Source organism: Chanos chanos, chromosome 2 (genome assembly GCF_902362185.1).
Source record: "Chanos chanos chromosome 2, fChaCha1.1, whole genome shotgun sequence".
Taxonomy (NCBI): domain Eukaryota; kingdom Metazoa; phylum Chordata; class Actinopteri; order Gonorynchiformes; family Chanidae; genus Chanos; species Chanos chanos.
This window is the reverse complement of record NC_044496.1, coordinates 30,530,050-30,553,165: the sequence shown is the minus strand read 5'-3', so window position 1 is coordinate 30,553,165 and position 23,116 is coordinate 30,530,050. Positions and strand designations below refer to the sequence as shown.

Sequence of the window (23,116 nt, the reverse complement as noted above, 5' to 3'; positions counted from 1 at the left end):
ATCACAAGATAAACTATACTTTTCATCAAAATATAGGGAGAATATTTGTCTGTTCCTGCATAAGCGTTACAGTTAACTGACACAGGGCTGAGAGCTCTCGGAGAGAGACGTGAACAGACGTCATCGGACTGCTTTAGAGAATCCCGAGAAGAATTCGCACTAGCAGGTCCCAACACGACAATAGGACGTTACGTACTTCGGTCGGACTGGAATGTTTAAGCCGCATAGATGTGCTAACCAGCAATTATGCATTCACGTCAGCTTTCCTCGCTGTGTGGCAGTTATAATTCCACGATTTATATTTGCGGATTTGGTTACATCATCGCACGTGAGTCCGATACAATTTATGATATGTATATTAGTTTGAACCGATGTGTGACACCGATCTCTGTATAATCGGTCAAATGGTGGCGTGGCCTGCGGTGTAAACAAGGCTTGTATACTAAAGCGTTCGCACGCATCACATCGTCAGAGCGGCGCATAACCTTTGGCCCCGTTTTGTTTCTGCTTACCAGAAACTAGCAAGAGAACTCGTGGACATATTTTGAGAGCTAAGGACATGCACGGAATTGTTTCTCCTCCACTATATTAATTATTAAGGACTGCACATAACGTAAACCGACACCAATCAGGTGGAGTTGTTGTCCGCTGATAACAATAAGCTGCGTCAGTTACTGAAATGGCTTTGTCGTGACGCATCTAGCTCTTAAGGTTATACCCCACCAGCTCCTCCGGTTTCTTTTACTGTAAAGTGCTTACGAAGACCTGGCTATGCAAACTAACTCGCTCGAATCTGCACCACACTGAATCAGTCGTTTTTTTTACGACACCTGATGATCCCTCGGAGTGATAAACCATTGGCGTGAGTAGCTCAGTGCGGCATATAATGGTGTCGACGACATCCAACAACTTCCTGTTTTTTTCTGGTCTCCTCTCTCCTATCAGATTCCAAGGCCCGCCTCTTTACTGGAGCCGTAGCGTCATGAGTGGGCGAGAGAGAGAGAGAGAGCTCTAGCACACTCAGTATTCTGCAACAGCTGCTAGCCGGTCCCACAACAGGAGCTGAAAGAGCTTCTCTCTGTGGATGAGAGCTTTGTCACGCATTCCCTAGTCCTGTAGAAGAGAGCGCCGTTTTCTCCGGGACGTCCTATACCAACGATCGATGATCAGTGTCGGGACAAACACGGAGAAAAGGAGGGCGGTTGTAAACCTACTGGTATGATCTCTACAGTGAACTTTAAGTGTCAAGCTTTTTAATGAAAGCAGGAGCGGAAGCTCAGCAGTAAGAGAATCTGTCAAATATTTTCAGATCGTTAATCCGATCAGGAGTAAATCAGTAATGGTTAACAGAATACGATTTTAATCGCTCACTGTCTTCCGTTTCCTCTAGATGTGTAAGAATTAATTGTTAAAAGTCTCTTTGTTAGACACCGCAGTGGCCCGTGCGATCGTACAGCCAAGATAGCTTTAACAGGGGCTGTACGTGCAAAGTTGCTCGAGCAGCGATTTGTAACTGGCACGTACGCTTCGAACCCAGAGTGTCGTACTGCAGTCATCAAAATGCTCCGTAGAAATGCTTCGCAATCATTGTGCCACAGGGAATACCTTAATCACATCATGCCGTGAAATAAAAAGCACAGAGAACCCAGACGATTTCCAAATCATCCTGTTGCTTTTCGTTTGGCTTCTTTTTAATCTTTCTTGAATTAGGTGTATTGGCTCTCTGTTCCAACAGAGGCACCACTTATATTTCCCTCCTTACGTTCTCATGACAAAGACAGTGTCCTGCGGTGTGGTCAAGCGTAACAGCAACATCACAGGTTATGAATTTGTGTCAAAGGGTGACTAAAAAGTAAGCAATTTTGGAACACGTGACGCTTTCGTTTCTTGTGTAATACAATGAGTAATACAAGGTGTTCTCCTCGATATTCAACCCTCTTCTTCTTCTCATTCTTTCGATTAGGTTTTAGTTCGGCCTTGGCCATGGAGCAAAGTTTGCATATAATTCAGAAGCCAACTGGAACTACTGACGACAAAGTTCTAGATGATCCTGTGTTGAGCTTAGCCATGGGAAATGGAGAGTATCCGGAACAAACAATAGCACTCGACAAGATACGGTTAGTGAAACCCTATCTTAAAAAGAAGCATGCACAGAGAAAACTGGACGCTAAGTGTTTGCGAGCACTGAAGGATCCTATTTTGACCACGTTATTGAACACAGACGCACTTGTAGCCGGAGACGATGTGTTTATCCCCAGAAGGGAACAAACACAAGAGAGCCACCAGAGAAACTTATGTACTGCTGCCGTGGAGAAACAGCCCCGGATCGGCCAGGTGTGCCTGAAAGACGAAGGCGCAGTGTCGGGGCTGATTGCAGGCGAAGCTGCAACTGAGACGGCCGAACAAGCTGTGGAGCTGGTTGAGAATGAGCAGAAGGTGACGAATATTCAGCGGGTGACAATGGACGCTAATGAGCACAGTTTCCAGCCCCAGGGGCGCGACGTGGCGGCGCCCACCCTGGTCGCTTCCACATGCGAGGGGGATAAGATGAGTGACATCTACACTTCTGAGAGCTTACTGGGAGCAAATTGCCTTTCTATAAAAGACCACTCGCGCCAGGGCGAGATCTTTCAGGATAAAAGCGAAGAGGCATCTTTGAATCTAGTGTTTGAACTCCTCACTCAGCTACAGTATCACACACATCAAGGCGACGGGATATCGATCTGCGTGGATTTTCTCCAGGGCGTCTGCGAATACGGCAGTGACTGTGCGCAGCACCACACTGTGTTACCATATCACTGGCAAATCCGTAGGGTAGACACACAGATTTGGCAAAGTATATCGGATGACTCACAGGAACAACTGGAACGGCTCTATTGCAATCCGGACAATGAGCAAGTCAGGCTTAAATTCATGTAAGTTTCTCTTCTATTCATTTAGCGTGTATTGCTGTTTGGTGCTGGGAAGTAAAAAAAAAATGAAACTGAAAACAGATTGGTTATTCCTCTGAAAGGGCTGCCGAGCAGTTATGAGATTCATTTCTTTGTACAAGTTAGCGAATGAGAGAAGTATAGTGTTTAGACTGTATATTTTGAGAAGTCTAAGTGCTTTGTGATCTGGTAAAGTGGTTAAGTGGACGTTAAACTGACGGGAAGTTTGAGTGTCCTCCTATCTCGGAGTGTGTCGTGAGTTAAGTGGTTTGGCTTAGCTGTGGGTTCACTCTGCTGTGGGGAAGTGCACTGCCGGCAAGCTGTTCTCTGTGAACTTGCATGACCCGTTTGTAGTCTTACATACACGCAGGCACACACACTGTGGCTGGCGTACACACGCTCTCACGCACAGCCTGTGCAAACAGACGCTCACACGCACTGCATCTTGCAGGCACGCGGATGAACGAGAGACACACAGACATTTTCATGCTTTCACACACCCCTGCTCTGAAAGCTTATGCAAATTTTGGGATAGTAGAGGAAGGTAGGGAGCGTGCAACCCATTCACTTAACCGCACACACGTACACACACACACGCACGCATGCACACACATTCAGAGACAGTGAGAATGTGATGCCAAGCTGGGCCTGTCTTGGGAAGAACTTTCTTGAAACGGAGCAGGTTTGGATCAAACACTTGATGTTGTTTCCCCTTTAAAGGACCAGTAGTTCACTCTGACTCAGCAGACTCCAGGCAGTGTGCTTACCCAACAAACCTCCCACAAACTCCACACCAGATCAGCCACCTCACGCACCAGAGAGACATAGCCTACTTAAGTGTACGTTTGGAACTGAAATATGAAAGAGAACACACCAAAAATAAAACCTTGAAACCAGTGTGATTTTCAAGAAACTTATGGCAAGTATTTATTCCTAAGATATGCATGTATGTATTTATTTATTCTTTCTTGAAGGACTAAATAGGGATATAACACAGTAGTTACATATTCACAAACACACCCTTTTAATCTAGCCCTGTGCCATGGAAGTTGTCCACACAGTATTTCAGCTGCAATGTTGAAACTTACCTTGCTTTACTACTAATTACTACTAATTTACATGTGCAGTCTGTAGCACACATACACACACACACACTCAACTCACTCAGAGTAGATATTGTCTTTACCTCCTCATCACCACACACACTCTCTGGTGTCCATGATGACCACGCAGCAGATAAAGGCGGTTGACATGCAAACACATCTGGTGTGACTGGAGCGGCAGCGTTTAATTAGCTGCTGGTATATTTGGAGTGGGCATTGATGTGGGTAGGGGTGTCAAGCTGTTTCTGCATAGCCTAAGTTTTCACTCTGCACGTCATTAGCATTTTTTTTTAAAAATAAACTGTTATATGAACACAGCGACCTTTGGACCTGTGGTTTGGCGTGCGTGGGAACAGTAGTGAATGAATGAGGACTAACTGACATGTAGACTCTGAGGTGTACAAGGGCACAATGACCTGAAATCAAGGTGTGGGAATGTGTGTGTGTGTGTGTGTGTGTGTGTGTGTGTATGAAAGAGAGAGAGAGAGGCGATAATGTGTCAGACAGACCATAAAATGATTCACTTGGGTGAGGTCTCTTTGCCTTCTCATTACTCACTGTCTGTTTTAACTCTTCATGTTCCCCTTATTTCCCTCTCTCTCTGTATCTCTCTCCCTTTCTCTCTCTGTCTCTCTTTCTGTGTGTGCGTGTGTGGCCTCAGGCTGACCTTGACCTTTGAACCAGTGTTATTTCCTCTCTCTTTCCTTTGTCAGTTATTCTCTCAGTGTTTAACTCTCTCATCCTTACCCCAAATAGCTGAATTTCTCTCTCTTTTTGTCTGTGTCAATTTATTGAGGGGACTTCAACCATTCACTCTCCCTCAGTTTCTGGAAGTGTGCCACACAATATATGCTCCCCCAGTCTCTGGAACTTCTCTGCTCTCTCTCTCTCTGCTCTGTGTGTGTGTGTGTGTGTTTTTTGAGAGTCCTCCCTCCTCAAATAGTCTTCAAATAGTCCAGCACCAAAAAGAGAAAAGAGAGACAGGGAAAAAGCATTGAAGAGAGAGAGAGTTTTAATCCTTTAACTCTCCTGAAGAGGAAGAGAAGAAAACAAACAACAAAAAAGAATGACGAAAATAATAACTATTATTTATAAATCTGATTCTTAAATGTAGTGGGCCAGTGGGTCATGTACCGTGCGTGTCTGTATTTGTGTGTCTGTGTGTGTGTGTGTGAGAGAGAGAGAGAAATAGAGAGAATGAGAGAGAGAGAGAGAGAGAGTGAAGAACTTAGGGCTGGCTTTGTGATGATAATAATAATAATTATTGAAGGGCAGTAGACAGTAGAAATATGATCGTTCTCTCTTGCTCTCACTCTGTCTCTCACTTGAATTAGACAAATTGCAGCTAGCTCAGAAAAGCTTTTCAACAGTGTGTGTATGTGCGTGTGTGTGTATGTAGTGTGTATATGTTTGAATGTGTGTGCGTGTGTGTGTCTTTGGGAATTGAGAAGGGAGACCAGTTAGTCCCAGTGTCCTTGGGTATGAGTCGCAGCTATGCGCCGCGTCTGTCTCATACATGAAAGGGAAGAAATACCCATACTACTGGAAAGGACCAAAATGACAAGAAACTGCAGTATGTCTCTATACAATAATACAGTGCCGTTGTAAAGGCTGTGCAGTATTTCACTATAAAATGATACAGTGCAGTTGTACAGGCTGTGCTTTGGAATGGAGAAAAGCAGAACCAACCCGGCCTAAGATCACTGGACCCGGGTCAGCTCAGGTCAAACTGAGTCCAAACAGGTCTGCTTCATCTGTGGAGTTAAGGATTCAAAGAGCTCCAAAAACCTCACCTACCACCCAGTAACCACTAGTACAAAAATAAACCCAAATCAAAACTGAAACTACAAAAATATTACTCACTGTGTCTGTTTATATGCATTTACACATAGTGTAAATGTTAAATCACTAATGATAAATAAATGGCATAAACAAATACCATAAATAACATATTTGAGTACAATAAATGATATAAGTAAATCACAAATATTGAATGACCGCATTCATCAGTGTGTCAATATGCTACTTAATACATCCTTTTGGCCATGTACACACTGCTGCACACACATACGCACACGCGCGCTCACATGCACATGCTTACACACACACACACACACATGTGCACTCACTAACTCTGTCTACACCATGTTGATCATTTCAGTGAAGTCTCTGAAAGGTTAGGGGGTCTGTAAAGACAAGCCTGTGGAATGTAAAGGTCGTACAGTTTTATAGGTCTTATTATAGTATGCACAGGCTCTCCAGCCCTGCCTGAGGTTCTGGTGATTTTGGACATGTCACCCACAGCTCACCCCCCTCCAAACTGATCTGCCCATTTCTCTCTGTTATAAAATGAAGGGACACCGCCTCTGAGCTCCACGTCATGTTTCATTCTCATTGCACTGGATTTATTACAGTGTAGGAGAATGTCTGACTCTGCTCTTACTTCTCTCTTTCTGTCTCCCTCTCTCTCTTTCCCCCTCTCTCACTCTCCCTCTCAGTGTTCATACAACCCTTTTGTGTGCTGCTAATCCTATACCTTTTAGGTGTGTGTGTGTGTGTGTGTGTGTGTGTGTGTGTGTGTGAGCTATGAGACACAACTGATCTCAGCACCTGATACCACCAAGTCATGAGCAGGCGGTGACAGGTCACGGTAACCGTGGCAATGGAGAGGGAGCTGTGTGATTGGTGGTTGTGGCCTTAGCTGGCTGAGTGTGAGCAGAGTTCTGATAGGTTGTTCCCACGTGACAGTACTGTACAAGGCCTTTTCACTCTTTTTCTGGTTCTCTCTCCCACAGATCAGTTATCAGTACTCTGATACACACTCTCCTCCTCTCCTCTCCTTTCAGTGAGGGGTGTGTGTGTCTGTGTGTGACAGGCAGAAGAGACCTGTCTTAAAGCTATGACTGACAGCAAGAGAATGGGGTTTGCTTTGTAATTTAACAAATAAAATGTTCCTTTTTTTAGAAGCATTCATCTAGGCCTCGGAGTTGTGTGTGTAATAAACGTAACTTTTGTGATATAGATTAAGTGTGTGAGAGATATAGAATAGAAAAGAAAAGAAAAGAAAAGAAAAGGCAGATGAGGAGGGAAAATGACACAGAGAGAGAACTGAGTTTACTCTTCAATGCCTGATTTTTGTTATTTTAATGTTACCACAGTGTTGTCCTTAGTACTCTCCAAACACACACACACACACACACACACACCGTGTGTTCACCAAACCAGAGTCCCATCCGCTTTTCAGCTATCCCTGTTCTCTCTCAGTTTTTGTGCTGAATGCGAAACAGAGAGTCTTCAGGACAGGGTGAGCAAGTGAGCACACAGAGAAATGGAGCAAGAGAGAGAGAGGCCAAAATGGCAGACGAGAACACACTCTTCCTCCTGAGCACAGAACCTCTTAAACCATTTCACAGTGCACTCTCTCTATTCTCTCACTTTGTTAAAGAGTGCAATCTCTCTCCCTCCCTCTCTCTCTCTCTCTCTCTCTCTCTCTCTCTGTTCTTATCCTTCCGTTTTTTATTGTCTCCTTCCTATGTTTTGTGGAACTCAAGGAACATAGCCTAACACATTTATCTCTTCTCTGGTGCTTCTGATGCAAGCACAAACAGAGGAAATAGTAACACTTCACTCTAGTTTTGGTTCTTTAGATCAGGCGTACTGTGTGTGTGTGTGTGTGTGTGTGTGTGTGTGTTGGGAGAGGGGCTTTGGACTTTTTGTGTGTGCGTGTGTGTTTGTGTGTGTGTGTGTGTTGGGAGGAAGAGTTTGGAGTTTGTGTGTGTGTGTGTGTGTGTATGTGTGTGTGTGTGTGTGTGTGTGTTGGGAGGAAAGGTCTGGAGTGTGTGTGTGTGTGTGTGTGTGTGTGTGTGTGTGTGTGTGTGTGTGTGTGAGTGCGTGTGTGAGTGTGTTGGGATGAAAGGTTTGGAGTGTGTGTGTGTGTTGGGAGAAGGGGTTTGGGGGTGTGTGTGTTGGGAAGAGGGGTTGTGGAGTGTGTGTGTGTGTGTGTGTATTGGGAGAAGAGGTTTGGACTGTTTGTGTTTTGTGTGTGTGTGTGTGTGTGGTGGGAGAAGGGGTCTGGAGTGTGTGTGTGTGTGTGTGTGTGCGTTGGGAGGGAGGGTTTGGAGTGTGCGTGTGTGTGTGTGTGTGTGTTGGGAGAAGGGGTCTGGAGTGTGTGTGTGTGTGTGTGTGTGTGTGTGTGTGTGTGTGTGTGTGTGTGTGTGTTGGGAGAAGGGGTCTGGAGTGTGTGTGTGTGTGTGTGTGTGTGTGTGTGTGTGTGTGTGTGTGTGTGTTGGGAGGGAGGGTTTGGAGTGGCCTAGCGTAACTCATCAGTTTTCAGCAGTGAGAACAGTGACTGGGCAGCTTTTGACCAGGGAATGATTTGAGTTGTGAAACTCATGACGTGGCTTTTTTGTGAAAGGAAATTAGATACAGACCAAGAGAGTTTCACTTCTCTTTACTGTTTTCTGAGACATTTTATGTGTTGTATGCATGTGTGTGGATTGTGCCTGTGTGATAGTTTCCAAGAAATTTTTTCCATATCATAAGTAATGTTTATCTTTAGCTCAAAGGTTCATACACAGACACAGAGCACTGGCACTGCTGTGTTGGTTGCATGGCCTGGTGAGGTGATTGCCTCCTCTCCCCTGGTGCTGGGGTGCAGCCTGCTTTGCTTGTGTTTGGGCTAATGTGCCCTGAGCTGTGCTCTTGTATCAGAGCACTGGTTTGGTCTGACAGACCAGCATGAGCCTGGAGCCATCCGTGCATGTCATCCTGAAAAGGTACAGAATCATCTCACTGGCTTTTCAAAACACTGATTCACTGTTTTCACTGGGTGGCCCTTACACAGGAACTGGAATTAGAAGAAAACATCAAGGGAACAGAAATTAACTTAAATACTGAGACTAGAAACACATGACATTAAGCTGAATTCAGTGGAATTCTGCTTTTGGGGGAGTTAGACACTGAACATAGTTTTACTTGAAATGGTTGAGCGAAGACAGAGAAGAGACTTTCGCAAACATTTGAATAGAGTTCACACAGCTCAACTTCTAAAACGCAAATTGAAAAAGTAACATAAACACAATTTTTATTGCAAGAAGTTGTGTCCTTGTAAACTTTGAAAACTTTTGATGTACTAACCAAATTGTTGAGTAAAAGCAATCTAGACATACTGAGTTAAATGTATTTCATTTTATTTATAGGTTTATTTTGGAAGGTAACACCTCTGAATTGAATGTACTTTTCTCAAAATAAATTGAGTTATTTAGTTTCCTGTGTCCTCAAAATCATGTCCAGTTCCGTGAACAGTTCTTGCTTGTAGGCAGGTGTGAGTCACTCTGTCCTCCCCCCTCCCCCAACACACACACGCACGCACACAGTGTCGTTTGGATGTGTTTCTGAGGTTTGGTCCAGTGTGTGCCTTTTCCCTGCCCTGGACTGAGTCAGACACAGAGTGTCCTGGACATTCTGAGCAGTGGTCCAGTGTGTTCCAGTCAGGGGACAGTGTGTGTCTGCGTGTTTTGAAAAGCAGGGGCAGAGCTAGTCCAGGATTTTAGGGGGATTTTAGGGAGGTTTCTTGGGACTGAACTGGTTTGGTACACAGATCCTAATATTTGGATGTTGTGAATTTTCTGAAGTAGCAGTGTGTGTGTGTGTGTGTGTGTGTGTGTGGATTTGCTTACTTGTTGGTTCTTTGCTCTTTATTCTGTAGGTCTGCAGTGAAGCACAAAGATTTTGTCTCTGATTTTGTCTCTCTCTCTCTCTCACACACACACACACACACACACACACATGCACACAGATGTAGAAGCTTGTCTACTTATTCTTTGTTGTATGTGTCATTTTCTAAGATCAGATTTTATTCCCTTTACGGACAAGATGTGACTGATATGATTTCTTTAAGTCTTGGGTGGTAGTCTCACTTCTGGTTTTGGTCTTCATTTTGGCAGTTGATAATCAGCCCATTACATTTGCAAATATCTTTGTCTCTCTCGCTCTCTGTTCTCGTTTTGGTCTGAGTTATTGTATTACTGTTTATGCAACAAAGTTTTCACATCCGACTAAATGGTATTTAGCTTCTAGCTTCACATTTACTCGAAGAGACTGAATCGTTGCTGAGTAAGAATTGCTTTTGGAAAAAAACCCTCAAATGATCAGGTTGTTATATGATGTCCCAAAGTTATGGAGTCATGGGTTATTGTCTGTGGTGTGGTTTGTTTTCCCAACTGGCTGTTAATTTTGTTCCCTCCAGCAGATTTTAGTGCTTCTCCGTGTTGTTCAGACCCCTTGCTTTAACTTGTTCACCCAGGCGATGTTAGAGTATGTGTCCCTGCTTAACACCACAGCAGCGCAGAGAACGTCTGTCAGCGTTTGTTTGGTGGTTCAGTGAACAGTTCTAATTTTTTTCTTTTAGTTTTGGCTTGCTTAGCTAGTGAATTGGGCATTTTGCTTTACCCAAAGTGTTCTCTGTCTTGGCGTGCAACAGTTGATGTTTGTTACTCGGTCCAGGAAAAGACCAGGCAGTCAGCTGATTGACCCCGAATCCAGCTGTGTAAAGGAGGCGTCATATGGCCCTGTTTACACCTTGCATCAGAATCCGATTTTGGTGATCCGATCACAAGTGGACAGCTCAAAAGCACAGGTGTAAACGCATCCAATGCGCATTGAGGTTGCATCGAGATCCGATCACTCAGACCACATTCAGAGGTAGTCTGGACCGCATATGACCACATTCTTATCGCAGTGTAAACGTGAATGCGAACTCGACCACATTGAACGACCGCCTACTCAACTGATGTCCTCTGCTTATGCGGAAGTATGAACTCATCCACCTATGTACACATTCGCTCGGCAACGGCGTCATATTAATTTGTGACAACAGGCAACAACAACAACAACAATAACAACTACAGGCAAAATAGATATTGTTTTGATTTCTTCTTCTTCTTCTTCTTTTTCTTCTTCTTCTTCTTCTTTTAATTTCTGACAGACGAGAAGTGTATTGATGCCTCCCGCCGATTCAAAACAACGTTTAACGTGAAAACGTGGCTTAATGTTCCAAAACTGTGATCAATGATCACCAAATTTCTCTCGGACATCTCTTTTCAGAAACGCCTCCTCCTGTCAAAAAATCAAAATCGAAATCCTAGGAGTATGGTCGTTATCTCATGTTAAGCATTTTCATCTACATTGACGCGCATTATAAGAAAACAGCTTAATGTGCCTTAATGTTCCAAAACCGCGATCAGTGTTCACCAGAAATGTCTGACATCTCAAATGTCATAAGCACTATCTCCAGTCAAAAAAGAAAAAAACTGACATTCAATGAGAGGGGTAACGTGTTGTTTGAAATGATTTACGTGCTTATCTAAAGCCAGGTGTAAACTGACATTCTTAAAGCTGTCCACTTGTGATCAGATCACCAAAATCGGATCTTAATGCAAGGTGTAAACAGGGCCTAAGTGTCCGATCCATGCCGGTACAGGTATAAGTGCCCGATCCATCCCAGCTGCCCGATCTGTTCTGCACAGTAGTGGCGTGTCGGTCGAGAACGAGTCGGCTCTCATCGTTCACGTAAAAGAGCCGATTTCTTTTTTTCTTTCTCTTTTTTTTTGTTATTAATACAAGACAGAATAACAGGATGACCTTTTCGCCACGCTGCTCGGCCACGGGATCACCATGCACTGGCTGAATGTTGTGTTGATTTGCATGTCATGCGACCAACAATCACGTGTGATGGCAGGCAAGGATCATACCATCAGGTGAAGGGGCGGGGGGCACAGAGCACAGAGATGACAGGAATGCGCGAACAGCAAAAAAAGAAGATGAGTGACAGTTGCAAATGAAGTAGCATTTAGATGCCAGATGCTAATTTACAACGTTTAGTATAAATACAATGTTCAATACACATGTGTAATAATGTTTTATGTTTTTACATTAATGTTTTTATAGCAAACATAATGTAAAATAATGATGTTTTGGAAATTATAAGGTTTGGTATAGTTACATTGAATAATTTAAGTGACATATGTGCACACATACCAGTTATAGTTCAAAACATTGCTAAATTTGGCTGAATTATAAAATCCTGGCATGGTACTAAATGAAGAGCTGTTTGGGAGCTGAAAGAGCTGGCTGTTATTGCTGAACTGAGCCAAATGACCTTGCTCACTAAAAAGAGCTGAAATTCCCATCACTACTGCACAGGCACTTACAAGGGGGTTTGGATAAGGTGCTGACCTAGACATGGCCCTGTTGTATGGTTATCTGACTGTTCATTGGCTCTTCATGTGGGATGATCAGTATTCAATCTGTGTCGCAAATAATATGTATGATGAATTGCTCTTAGTTTTATTTTTACAAATCTCAGCGTAATTGGCCGCTTGCAAATTCAGATTTCCTCTCAGATTTTCAAACCTCTGATTTCATTTAGTTTTTTAAAAAATACTGATTCTACTCGCCATTTTCGTTTTTGGTATTAGACTGTACCACTAGCGTAATGGAGCTAAATCTAGTCTGAAATAATGACTCTTTGTAGTGAGCGTAATTTGCTCATGGTGCATGGCCCAGTGGAAAATGTCATTTTTGCGTGGCATTATATGTGTTATGCTGTGTTCCGGGATTGTTTGTAATATCAAAAGTTAGTCCAGAGGACAGATATACCATCGTGGTACTGATGTAAACACAACGCCCACAAAGGACGTTTTGAGGGTTTTGTTTCATATTGAGTAATGTGGCAAAATGATATCTCAATACTTTATTTTTGTGTGACTGTGAACTTTCAAAACTTTTACCACAGGCCTTTGGGGGGGGGGGACATATTTACAAATTTTCCAGTGTCTAGAAACTATTGCAATATTATCCTTGTCACTCTAAGTGATAATTAGTCTCATTACTCTCTAACACTACCTGATAGAAAGACCCCTCTCTCCCTTTCTGTCTCTCTGTCTCTCTCTCTCTCTGCACCTCATCCATTTTTGTACAAATCAATGACCTAGAACAGCATGAATAAAACAGTAAGTGGAGATTTATGTGTGTGTTTGTGACAGTGAATGTTTGAATGGCATTGTCCAGTCATTGGACTTATTGGCTGAGGCCAGAAATGACATTTGACCCTTGAGTTGAATCCTCTTATAGGTGAGAGTGAGTGTGATTGGTTCATTCTGACAGTGACCTGAAAAAGCAAAGTGGGCTTAAACATCACACACACACACACACACACACGCTCCATAGACCACGAAGGCTTCAGATTCTTCACTGACTACATAGAGAATGTGACTAAAGTCAGCAGATTAGAGCGGGTTTACCTATGTTAAGCTTCCCATTATAAAGAAAAGGTCTGTAAAGTGGCTGTGTAAATTACTCTTTTTAAAGAAGTTGTTGAAAAACTCCTCTCACTATGTGTTGGTCGATGACTGATCTCTTTCCTAGAGGAGTTTTCTTCCCCAGAGAGCTGTAAGCAGTGGTGGTGTCGGTACACTATTACTGCAGTGATGGTGTCGATACACTGGTACTGCCGTGATGCTGACGGTACACTGGTACTACAGTGATGGTGTCGACACACTGGCACTGCAGTGATAGTGTTGATACACTGGTGCTACAGTGATGGTGTCGACACACTGGCACTGCAGTGATAGTGTTGATACACTGGTGCTACAGTGATGGTGACGGTACACTGGTACTGCTGTGATGGTGACGGTACACTGGTACTACAGTGATGGTGTTGATACAATGGTGCTGCCACGATGGTGATAGTACACTGGTACAACTGTGATGCTAAAGGTACACTGGTACTGCTGTGATAGTGACAGTACACTGGTCCTGCCGTGATGGTGACAGTACACTGGTCCTGCCGTGATGGTGACAGTACACTGGTACTGCAGTTATGGTGATGATACACTGCAGTGAGAGGGTGGGACTGTGTGTGGGTTACTGATGGCCTGATTCTCCTTAATACACACAGGGGTCGAGTCTTCACACTAGACTTCAGCGTCATGCAAGTGTGTGACCTGGAGTTCGACCTGGTCCGAAGACTGTCCACACCTACGGCATCCACAGCCACATCCTCAAATGGAAACCACACTTCGAACTGCCAGACAGTGTGGAAGTACTATTGCCGAGACAACTTTGGCTGGAGGGAGTACTCTGAGGTTAGAGACACACACACACACACACACAAAAACACACTCTAACACACATACACACACACTCAGACACACATACACACACAAATACACTCAGACACACATGCAGTAGGCTCTGCTTGTGTTTGGCCAGTGCTCCCATAGAAAAGAAGCTGTCTGTTGGAGCACACATACATAAGCACAGAGTAATGAATGTTTTCCCCTGCTACAGACATGTAGCTTAGAGCTCTGGAGACACACACATATTATAAGTAGCAATGGAATGGAGCATTCCAAAGCTGTCAAACTGTGTTCTGACGGTGCCTACAGTATACAGATAAAACGGAATCGAACTGAATAGCTTAAGACTTTCTCTCTAAGTGTACTTGTGCATGCATGTGTTTGTGTGTGTGTATGTGTGTATATGAGTGCGAGTGTGCGTGTGTGTTTGTGTGTGTGTCTGTCTTTAACACAGCTGTATGTGTGTGTGCTGCAGAGAGCAGTACAGCTATATGAATATATGAGGGAAAAGTTTTTTCTGACTCTGTCTCTCTGTCTTTCTCTCTTTGTTGTTGTTGCAATGACCAGCCAGTGGTGAGGTTAATAGAAGAGGCAAGTGGGCGTGGTCTGAAGGAAGTGCGCTTTATCACACTGCAGAACCAGTACATCTTAAATATCCGAGAGGGCTTCCAGCAGAACGCCATTTTTGGTTTTCGACGGCAAATCAAGAAAAGGCCCCTCTTCATGTCGGCCATCCTGCTCACACCACACCTCCAGTGAGTATCCATGACAACGCTTGCCCTTATATCCTAGTGTAAGACACACTGTGTTGTGATAAAGGTATTGGGGGAAAAGAAAAAAAGTTTGGTTACTGTTGGTCACTATAGTAGCTGCTGTCCACCCACACCCTAAACCATCACAAAATATCCCATAATAGTCTGTGAGGTATTTTGAGGCTTATGTAGGAGGACTTAACAAAAAGGGAACACAGTAGCAGTGAGTAGCCATGGCAACTGGCCGATTAGCCCACTCAAATACTGATTGGACATGTCATAGTATCAAATGTGATGGTAAAAGTGTAGAAACTGAAAATAATTTAAATATAGACAAACTCACTCCTGGTACTCAAGGCTCCAGTAGCATGTGAAGGGATGAGATTTGTCTTAAACACGGGCTTTTCGTCTGCTAGCATACTGCTACAACACAGCACCCTGTTCCTCTGCTAGCATGTTGCTAAAACACAGCACACTGTTCCTTTAGAGCACATCATCCTCTTTCCCTCCACCAGGCTCCATCTAAAGACCATTAGGCTCAGTATTCAGAGGGGGAGGAAGGAGATGGTAAAGGGAAGGAACAGAGAGAGTGAATTGGAGAGAATGAAAAGGAGGTCTGAATGGTTCCAGACCAGACGTGGCCTGTGAAAAACGTGACTGTTTGGCAGAAGGAATGCAGGCAGAGGAGTTTTGTCCAGGGGACATTTTTTCTGCTCTGTCCTGTCACTTTCTGTGTCTCTTTCTGTCAGTCTTTTGTTCTTTTTAGCCTCTCTCTCTCTCTCGCTCTCTCTCTCTCTCTCTGTCTGGTTTTCTCTCCAACATAGTTTTCATTTATTTTGTTTCTGAATCATCTAGAAATAAAGAGTACAGCTTTTTCCTGAGGCTGGTTTGAGCAATGCTATGGAATGTGATGGAAAAATGTGCAGTTATCAACATGTACAGCATTCTCCCCATATGAAGATAATGGAAGAACTGTCTCCCCATAGTTTTCAGTTAGGGGCCCCTCTCTCTCTCTCTCTCTCTCTCTCTCTCTCTCACTATGACACCAAAGCTAGAAAACTGCATACTGTAAGGAGAGGGATTTTGACAAGTGAAGTAATGGATCAGTGGAAATGGTAGCCAGCCATCTGTATGATGAATCTCAGCTCTGGGCTGTTTGCAGTGTTCCTGACATGTCTGTTAGTCAGTGTGCATGTCACACTGTTGGGTAGAGGAACATCCAGTCTTTGGTGGAAGTCAGAGTACATGCACCTCCCTGACATGTGGCTCCTGTTGAGGGAGTAGAGGAGCAAGACTGATGCTCCTTCATGTGGATCACACTGTCCTCAGAGTGTAGTCACCACACTCACTGACAGTTTGAACACACCATCACAGCTAATGATCAGAGCAGCATAAATCAATACCACACACACACACACACACACACACACACACACACACATATATATATATATATACACACACTCACTCTACACATACATACACACAGGCCCTGTTTACACCTTGCATTATATCCGATTTTGGTGATCCAATCACGCGTCCAATGTGTCTTTGCAGCTTGCAATGCGCATAAGGCCGCGTCACTCTCTCCTCCTACAGACAACTTACAACTACGCGGGCCGTCTTAATTGTATGAGCATTATTACTGGACATTTTGACCGGCAAGTTTTTAATTCATTGGTTTTTTTTAAATGTGTATATAAATTTTACCAATTCAAAGCTGGTAATTACCAGCTAACGGAAACCCTGGTTGGGGGTCAAGTGCCTTGCCCAAGGGCACTCCAGCCTTGGATGTTTTCCTGCCGGTCCTGAGAATAGAACTGATGACCTTTCAGTCACAAGCCTGCTTTTCTAACCCTTAGGCCATGGACTGCAGACACCACAGATACCAGACATACACAGACTCTACACATACACAGTCACCACACATACACTAACACTCTACTCATAGACACAGACACTTTACACATACACACACACACACACTCTACATATACACACAGACTCCTAAATACACTCACATACAGGGACAGGTCTATCAAACAGCATCCCTGCCTGTGCATCTCTTTCTGTGACACTTTTGCTGTATTTTCTCTCTTCCTCCCCTTTCTCTCCCTCTCAATTTTTTTGCTGTCTTTATTCATCCTTCCTTGAGGCCTGACATATGGGAAGTAAGTCTTTGCGATTCTAGGAATGAAGAGAGAGAGAGATGGCTCAGTGAAACAAAGCGAGGAGGTAACTGAGGGGCCAGTCATGCTGACTGAATGAATTGCGCCTTCCTGTCAGGCTTCTGTAGAGACACACTGAGAGCAAGTGACTAGTAGCCCTGTCTCACCCGTCAATCATGCGACTTTTCAAATCCGGAATTTTTATGAGTTTAACTTCAAACTGCTAAGTTTTGGCAACATGTTTTTTCCCCTTTCCATAAGACTTTGTTTCTTGTGAATTACAATGTGTACAGCAGTGCTTTACTCTGTGTGTGTGTGTGTCTGTGTTTGTGTGTGTGTATGTGGTTGTGTATGTGTGTGTGATTGCGTGCATGCTTGTGTTTAGGTATGATTGTATGTGTGTGCCTGTGTGTGTGTGTGGTGTCTGTGTATACTTAGTCATGTGTTGTCCTCATGCTCTCTGACCCTCTCCTTTTCCATGTCTGTCTGTGTCAGGACCCTGGGCGGTCTGCCCTCAGCATTCCTGTCCTCACTGGAAATGACCTTCCTGTCAACCATGGAGACGTCCACACCTCCTCCACCCCTCTCCTCTGCCAGCCCCACGCCGTCACGAGCCTTCCCCGAGACCTGGCTACCCATGGACCACACTCAGGATTTCCTCCAGGTGCCCATGTCCCGGGATGACCGCAGCTACCGCACTGTCTACAGCCTCTTCCACAAAACCGTCTCCGAGACCAAGTTCCGCATCCTAAAGATCCTCCGGGTCCAGAACCCCTTCCTTTGGGAGAAGTACCAAAGGTGAGGCGACCTCAGAATCATTGGGTAGTTCTTAGCCAGTGTAGATATGGTTCCTCTGTTTGCCTTTTGATTGGTCTATGTGGTGTTGCCAAAACTCACAATGCTTGTTAATTTTATGGAAGTGGATGCTTCGGTTTGAACTTTGGTTCTGAGCACTCTGGATGTTGTCATTCAGCCTGTTGTGGTTGCCTAGAGAATGTTGTTTTGGTTTGGTTTAGTGTTGGTTTGGCATTGTTACGTAGTTAGTGATGTGGTCTCACTGGGTTTAGAGAGATCATCAACTGTCTGCTGCTTTGGCTTTGTTCTCACTGCTGTCTGTGGGGCTTCAGCATGATGCTGGAAACAGGTGCTCTGTGGGTCTGTTTGTGTCTGTGTCTGTGTCTGTGGTATGTGTTTTGCAAGCCTGATAGTCTCAGCAGACATTTAGGTTGGTTTTGGAACAGGACAATCGCAGAAAGTCCCTGTTTGAGAACTAATCATATTAGATTTGTTTTTATCTCCCGTTGCGCTACCACATATACACTCAGATCAAAGACACAGAAAACAGCTTTTACACTGTGTATAGGTCCATGGCAGACTGTAATCCTTCAGTGTACGGTGTTCTGAGGTGCTGCGATTTGATAAAGGTAAGGTGAACTGTAAGTGTGGCTGTGATTGGCAAGAATATGAAAGATGTGGTGTGTGTTATCTTTATTGTGCAAATGAAAGAAAAGAGAAAAGGAGAGACAGTACAGAGTTATAGTGTGGTTCTGTGCTTTTGAGAACAAGCAGAGGAGAAGCTGCTCTTTTGGGTTTTCTTCTTTGTAGAAATGCTATCACATAGAAAGAAAAAAGATGATTATTAGATGTGCAAAACAAAGAGTATCAAATAAAAGAGAAAATGGACAAAGCAATCAGGATGATGAACATAGACGGCACAAAAAAGGGGCAGAAGATGCTGAATGAAAGAGAGAGAGAGAGAGAGAGAGAGCACAGAGTGTGGTACTGGACCATAAGCCAGAGGCAAATGTACAGAATCATCCAGCAGGTCCAGCTAGATTAACCGCATCCCGACTTCCTGTCTGTGTGTGTGTGCGCGCAAGTGTGCATACACGTGTGTGTGTGTGTGTGTGTGAGAGTGAGTCTGAGTGGCAGAGACCCAAGCTGCTGTGACAGGTTGGTTCTGGCTACTAGTCAGTGGGGTGAGAGGAGATCAATGGCGGTGTGGTCAGACCGAGTCATAGCTGAGTGCTTGGGGCAAGCAGTAATAGACATTTTGCTCAGCTCCGTTCAGCTCAGGGCAGCTGGGCCAACCCACAGCATGACTCTTCTCAACTGCCCCTCGTCTACGCAGCCAACCCACTGACCGCAGTCAAACCACCTCCTATTTACTGTCTGCTGACAAGACACAAGCTCCAGCTCTCAGGCAGAGCAGGGACTCTGCCTCCATAAGGAAACATCTCACTCATAAGTTCTCATTCTGTTTTTTCCCTCTATGGAAAACTGGGGGAAAGAGTCTGAGTGTTAGAGAACATTGTGTAGTTTAGCACGTGCTCCTCCATTCTGTGTGTGTGATGTCTTTTTAGAGAACTGTAGAGGTTTTGAGTCCTGACATAGAGGGATTTGTTTTTCTGCATTTTATAAATGCAAACTTGGCCTGAGTTCTTCCTAGGTTTGGTGTCTACTAATTAAGGACTAACCAATGCCCGATTGGCCTAGGACCCAATACACTCACATACACACACGTGTGTCCACCTGGCCGAAACAAGTCCTTAGGCGCTTTCGCACCGAACAGTTCTAGGGTCTAATTCGATAGGAACTACCCCCTGTGGAGCTTCCCCTAGAACTACATTCGTTCTAGGGCCTTTTTCTGTTTGCTTTCGCACCGCCAGTAGGAACGCTGAAGTGACGTAAGCCGGCCGACGGTATAGCAGCTAAGAGCTGTTGTTTATGACTAACCAGGATAGCTGGTCTTTTAAGACCTTTTAAATACCTCCAAAAGGAAAAAAGAACCATTACTGCGGCAAAAGAAATCGACAAACTAGACTACAGTATACGCAATGAGTTTTATTGAATTTGAATGACAGAAATATTGATTGCACATTAGATAACCTATAACTGCCTTCTCATTAACGAAAATAAAACTGTATGGCAATAGACCCAGTCCAATGGAGAAAATAATTTCCCAATGCATTTATGCATTTACCACCGCAGTAGCAGTGAACGACTTGATGGGCATAGTACTTTTCGGGTGCTAGCATAGCGCTTGTGTCTGACCCTTGCTCGCGGCATCGTGTTTTTTTTTCCCCGCCGCAGCCCTAAAATCGTAAGCTGGATAAACACATTCTTATTTTAGGTTAAAATGCGGATCACAGCCACACAAGCGGACACACAAGCACCTACCGAAGCGGAGTGTACGCTACCACTTCAATGTACAAATATACATTGGACGTTGCAAAATGGTCATTGTTGGGGGATATAACATACCGGTAAAATAAAACATAAAAACTATGTGCCCCCTCCTACAATTCCAGACATTTTGAGACATGAATATCAAAAGCTAAATGAAATACGTTCTAAGACTTTATATTTTGCACGGATCTTTAAAAATGGCGGTTGCAATCATCGTATACCTGTGTCTGGACCAATGGCTGTACACCTACGTCACAAGGTTCCTATTGTGCTGCAAAAGTACCTACCCTGGAGTAGGGGCTAAAAAAGCCCCTCAAAACGGCGTTCTTAGAACTAAAATCGTTCTAAGTTCCTGCGGTGCGAACACGCCAAAAAGGGGGTACTTTGTCCAACAGTTCTAAGAACTATGAAAAGTTCCTCCGGTGCGAAAGCGCCTCTTGTTCAGGCTGTTGCTGGACCTCTGAGTGGCTCTCTACTCTCTGAGTGGTCCTCTACTCTCTGAACACAAAGTCTATGGGATTGTAAGTCCCAGCTGTGCCACATATGTCATTAGCGGCCAGGTGGTCTTGTTCAGGCCTGTCCCCTAGTGCCAAAACCAACAGCATTTTGGCCCTCTAGAACCGGACCTGTGCTCCCCAAATTACAGTACTGCCAAAATCAAGTGCTCCACATCTAGATTCTGATAAACGTATTTCTTTTGTCTTTTAGTCTTTGTACTTTTGTGCTTGACCTGTCTGACCTCGTTCTCCTTCGTCTTTTCCTCACAGGAAGAGAGAGTATATGGGCCGTCGCATGTCTGAGTCGGAGAGACTTCTGAACGAACGCCACCTCTTCCACGGTACATCACAGGACGTTGTGGATGGCATCTGCAAACATAACTTTGACCCACGTGTTTGTGGCAAGCATGCCACCATGTTCGGACAGGGCAGCTACTTCGCACGCAAGGCTGTCTACTCACACAACTTCTCCAAGCGATCACCCAGGGGCATCCACTACATGTTCCTTGCCAAGGTACTGACGGGCAAGTTTACAGTGGGCAACCCATCCATGCGCAGACCCCCTCCATTCAGCCCCCGCGACCCCTCTAGTGACCTGTTCGACTCCTGTGTGGATAACTGGATGGACCCCCAAATCTTTGTCATCTTCAACGACGACCAAAGTTACCCATATTTCATCATTCAATATGAGGAAGTGCCTACCACAGTGACCATCTGAGACACACACACACGCCCTGCTTTAGGAACGGGGCTCTTTCCCATACTAGAGTACTGCAGTGTGAGCCAGGTCACTTTGTCTTCTAGGAACAGTGAGCTGAGTGGAATTGAAGAAAAAAACATGTCACAGAGGGCCATATGTTTGTTTGTGACAAACAAACACCCACCTGTTCCCTCCTCTCTGGTGTGTGCGTGTGTATGTGTTACAGTGGATGAGTGTGTGACTGTTCAGTGCTGGTCTCCTCATACTTTGTCGGGTACTTAGGAGAAGAGAGTATGAACATTTGTGTGTGTGTGTGTGTGTGTGTGTGTCTGTGTCTGTGTCTGTGTGTCAGTCACCTGATGTACTTGGCTCCTCAGTGCTGCACTTGCTGGAGTTAGCCAGCAATAACAGTCTGTGTGTTTCTGTTTGTATGTGTGTGTGTGTGTGGATCAGTGTTTCTGTATTTGTGAGGGGCCTATCTGTTAGGAGATCTGTTGTAGACTCTGGGGGTCTCCTCACTCAGACGTGATGCTGATGTTGCGGCTTAATGCTCTTCCTCATCTGCCTCTTCTGTTTTTTTTTTTTTAAAGACTCCTCCCACGCGTCTGTAGCCATTTGCTTTTCCTGACATCCAGTTGAGAGAGAAGCTGTGCATATGTTCTCCCTGTTTATAATTCAACTGTGTGCCTTTTGTTCAGAAATACAACTGTTTATTTATGGTAGTTAATGTAACATTGAAAAAATAAAATAAAAAAAAAAAACTTTTAAGTGAAGTTTGAAGCGGCGTGTCAGTTTGTTTGTGTCAGATACCAGGAGCAGAAGGGCTGTCCTTGAACAGTCCTGTTTTTGGATCTGGGGCCATAATTAAAATTGGGGGTACATCTCACCACAGACTCTAGCCATGGTTCACCTCCTCTGGCATTCATATGATCACCATGGTGATGGATTGCTCTTAGCTCCCTCCTCTATTTTCACAGAGATGGCCTTCTGCTGTCTACCAACAACCTTCAGTCTCCCTGGAGACCCCTTTGCTCATCCCTAGTCAAAGTGGTCTTGGTCACCATGGTAACAAAATGCTTTATGTTCCTTGAGAGGCAAGCTGGTGAAAAAAACTAGCCACTGAGCTGCTAGGCATCTTACTTGACATGAATTTAACATGGAAGTAACTTAAAAGTTTGCCCTGGTCCTCTGCTTTAAAACACTAGAGAAGTTTTCTGACTGAAGCAGGAGAATGTTATTTGAACTTAGACTGAGGTACCATCTCAGCTGCAGATTTACTGATTCTTTAAGGAAAGAGTGAGGAGAGACATGATTAGACACATTATAGTAAAAAGAAGCCCTTCCCACCCAGCCCCACCCTGTCCATAGCTTTTCTCTCCCTTTCACACCCAACTCCCATCCCTGTCTGTCCCTTTCTCCACCCCCTGGGCCTAGAATCTCTGAACACCACATTTAATTGGTCCCAGAGCTCAAGAGATGGGGGCAGCAGGGGGAACGCCCTCCCTCTACTAAAGCCCTGCAGCTAGGGAGGCGATAACCAGCCCCTGCCACACAACTCACCCCCCACTCTTTTTTCTCTCTTTCATCCGCTTGTCCGTCACGCTTCGTCATTCTTTGGTGTTACTGATCTTTGCAGGG

General features: G+C 44.4%; 1 protein-coding gene across 1 annotated transcript; it reads left to right on the top strand.

The window, feature by feature from the left end:
• The first annotated feature begins 1,077 nt into the window (after positions 1-1,077).
• tiparp (TCDD-inducible poly(ADP-ribose) polymerase) lies at positions 1,078-21,630 on the top strand. Its single transcript, XM_030766612.1, has 6 exons — positions 1,078-1,216; positions 1,964-2,915; positions 13,992-14,178; positions 14,740-14,927; positions 17,588-17,890; positions 21,049-21,630. Exons 2-6 carry the CDS (start codon positions 1,984-1,986, stop codon positions 21,494-21,496), a joined length of 2,058 nt encoding a protein of 685 aa, XP_030622472.1. The 5' UTR covers positions 1,078-1,216; positions 1,964-1,983; the 3' UTR covers positions 21,497-21,630.
• The last annotated feature ends 1,486 nt before the right edge of the window (positions 21,631-23,116 follow it).

Bases quoted from the DNA above. Each gene is read 5' to 3' on its own strand.
- tiparp (XM_030766612.1), top strand. From the start codon at position 1,984: ATGGAGCAAAGTTTGCATATAATTCAGAAGCCAACTGGAACTACTGAC. The intron at 2,916-13,991 runs GTAAGTTTCTCT...TAATACACACAG, and splicing joins CAAGTCAGGCTTAAATTCAT to GGGTCGAGTCTTCACACTAG. The intron at 14,179-14,739 runs GTTAGAGACACA...TGCAATGACCAG, and splicing joins GCTGGAGGGAGTACTCTGAG to CCAGTGGTGAGGTTAATAGA.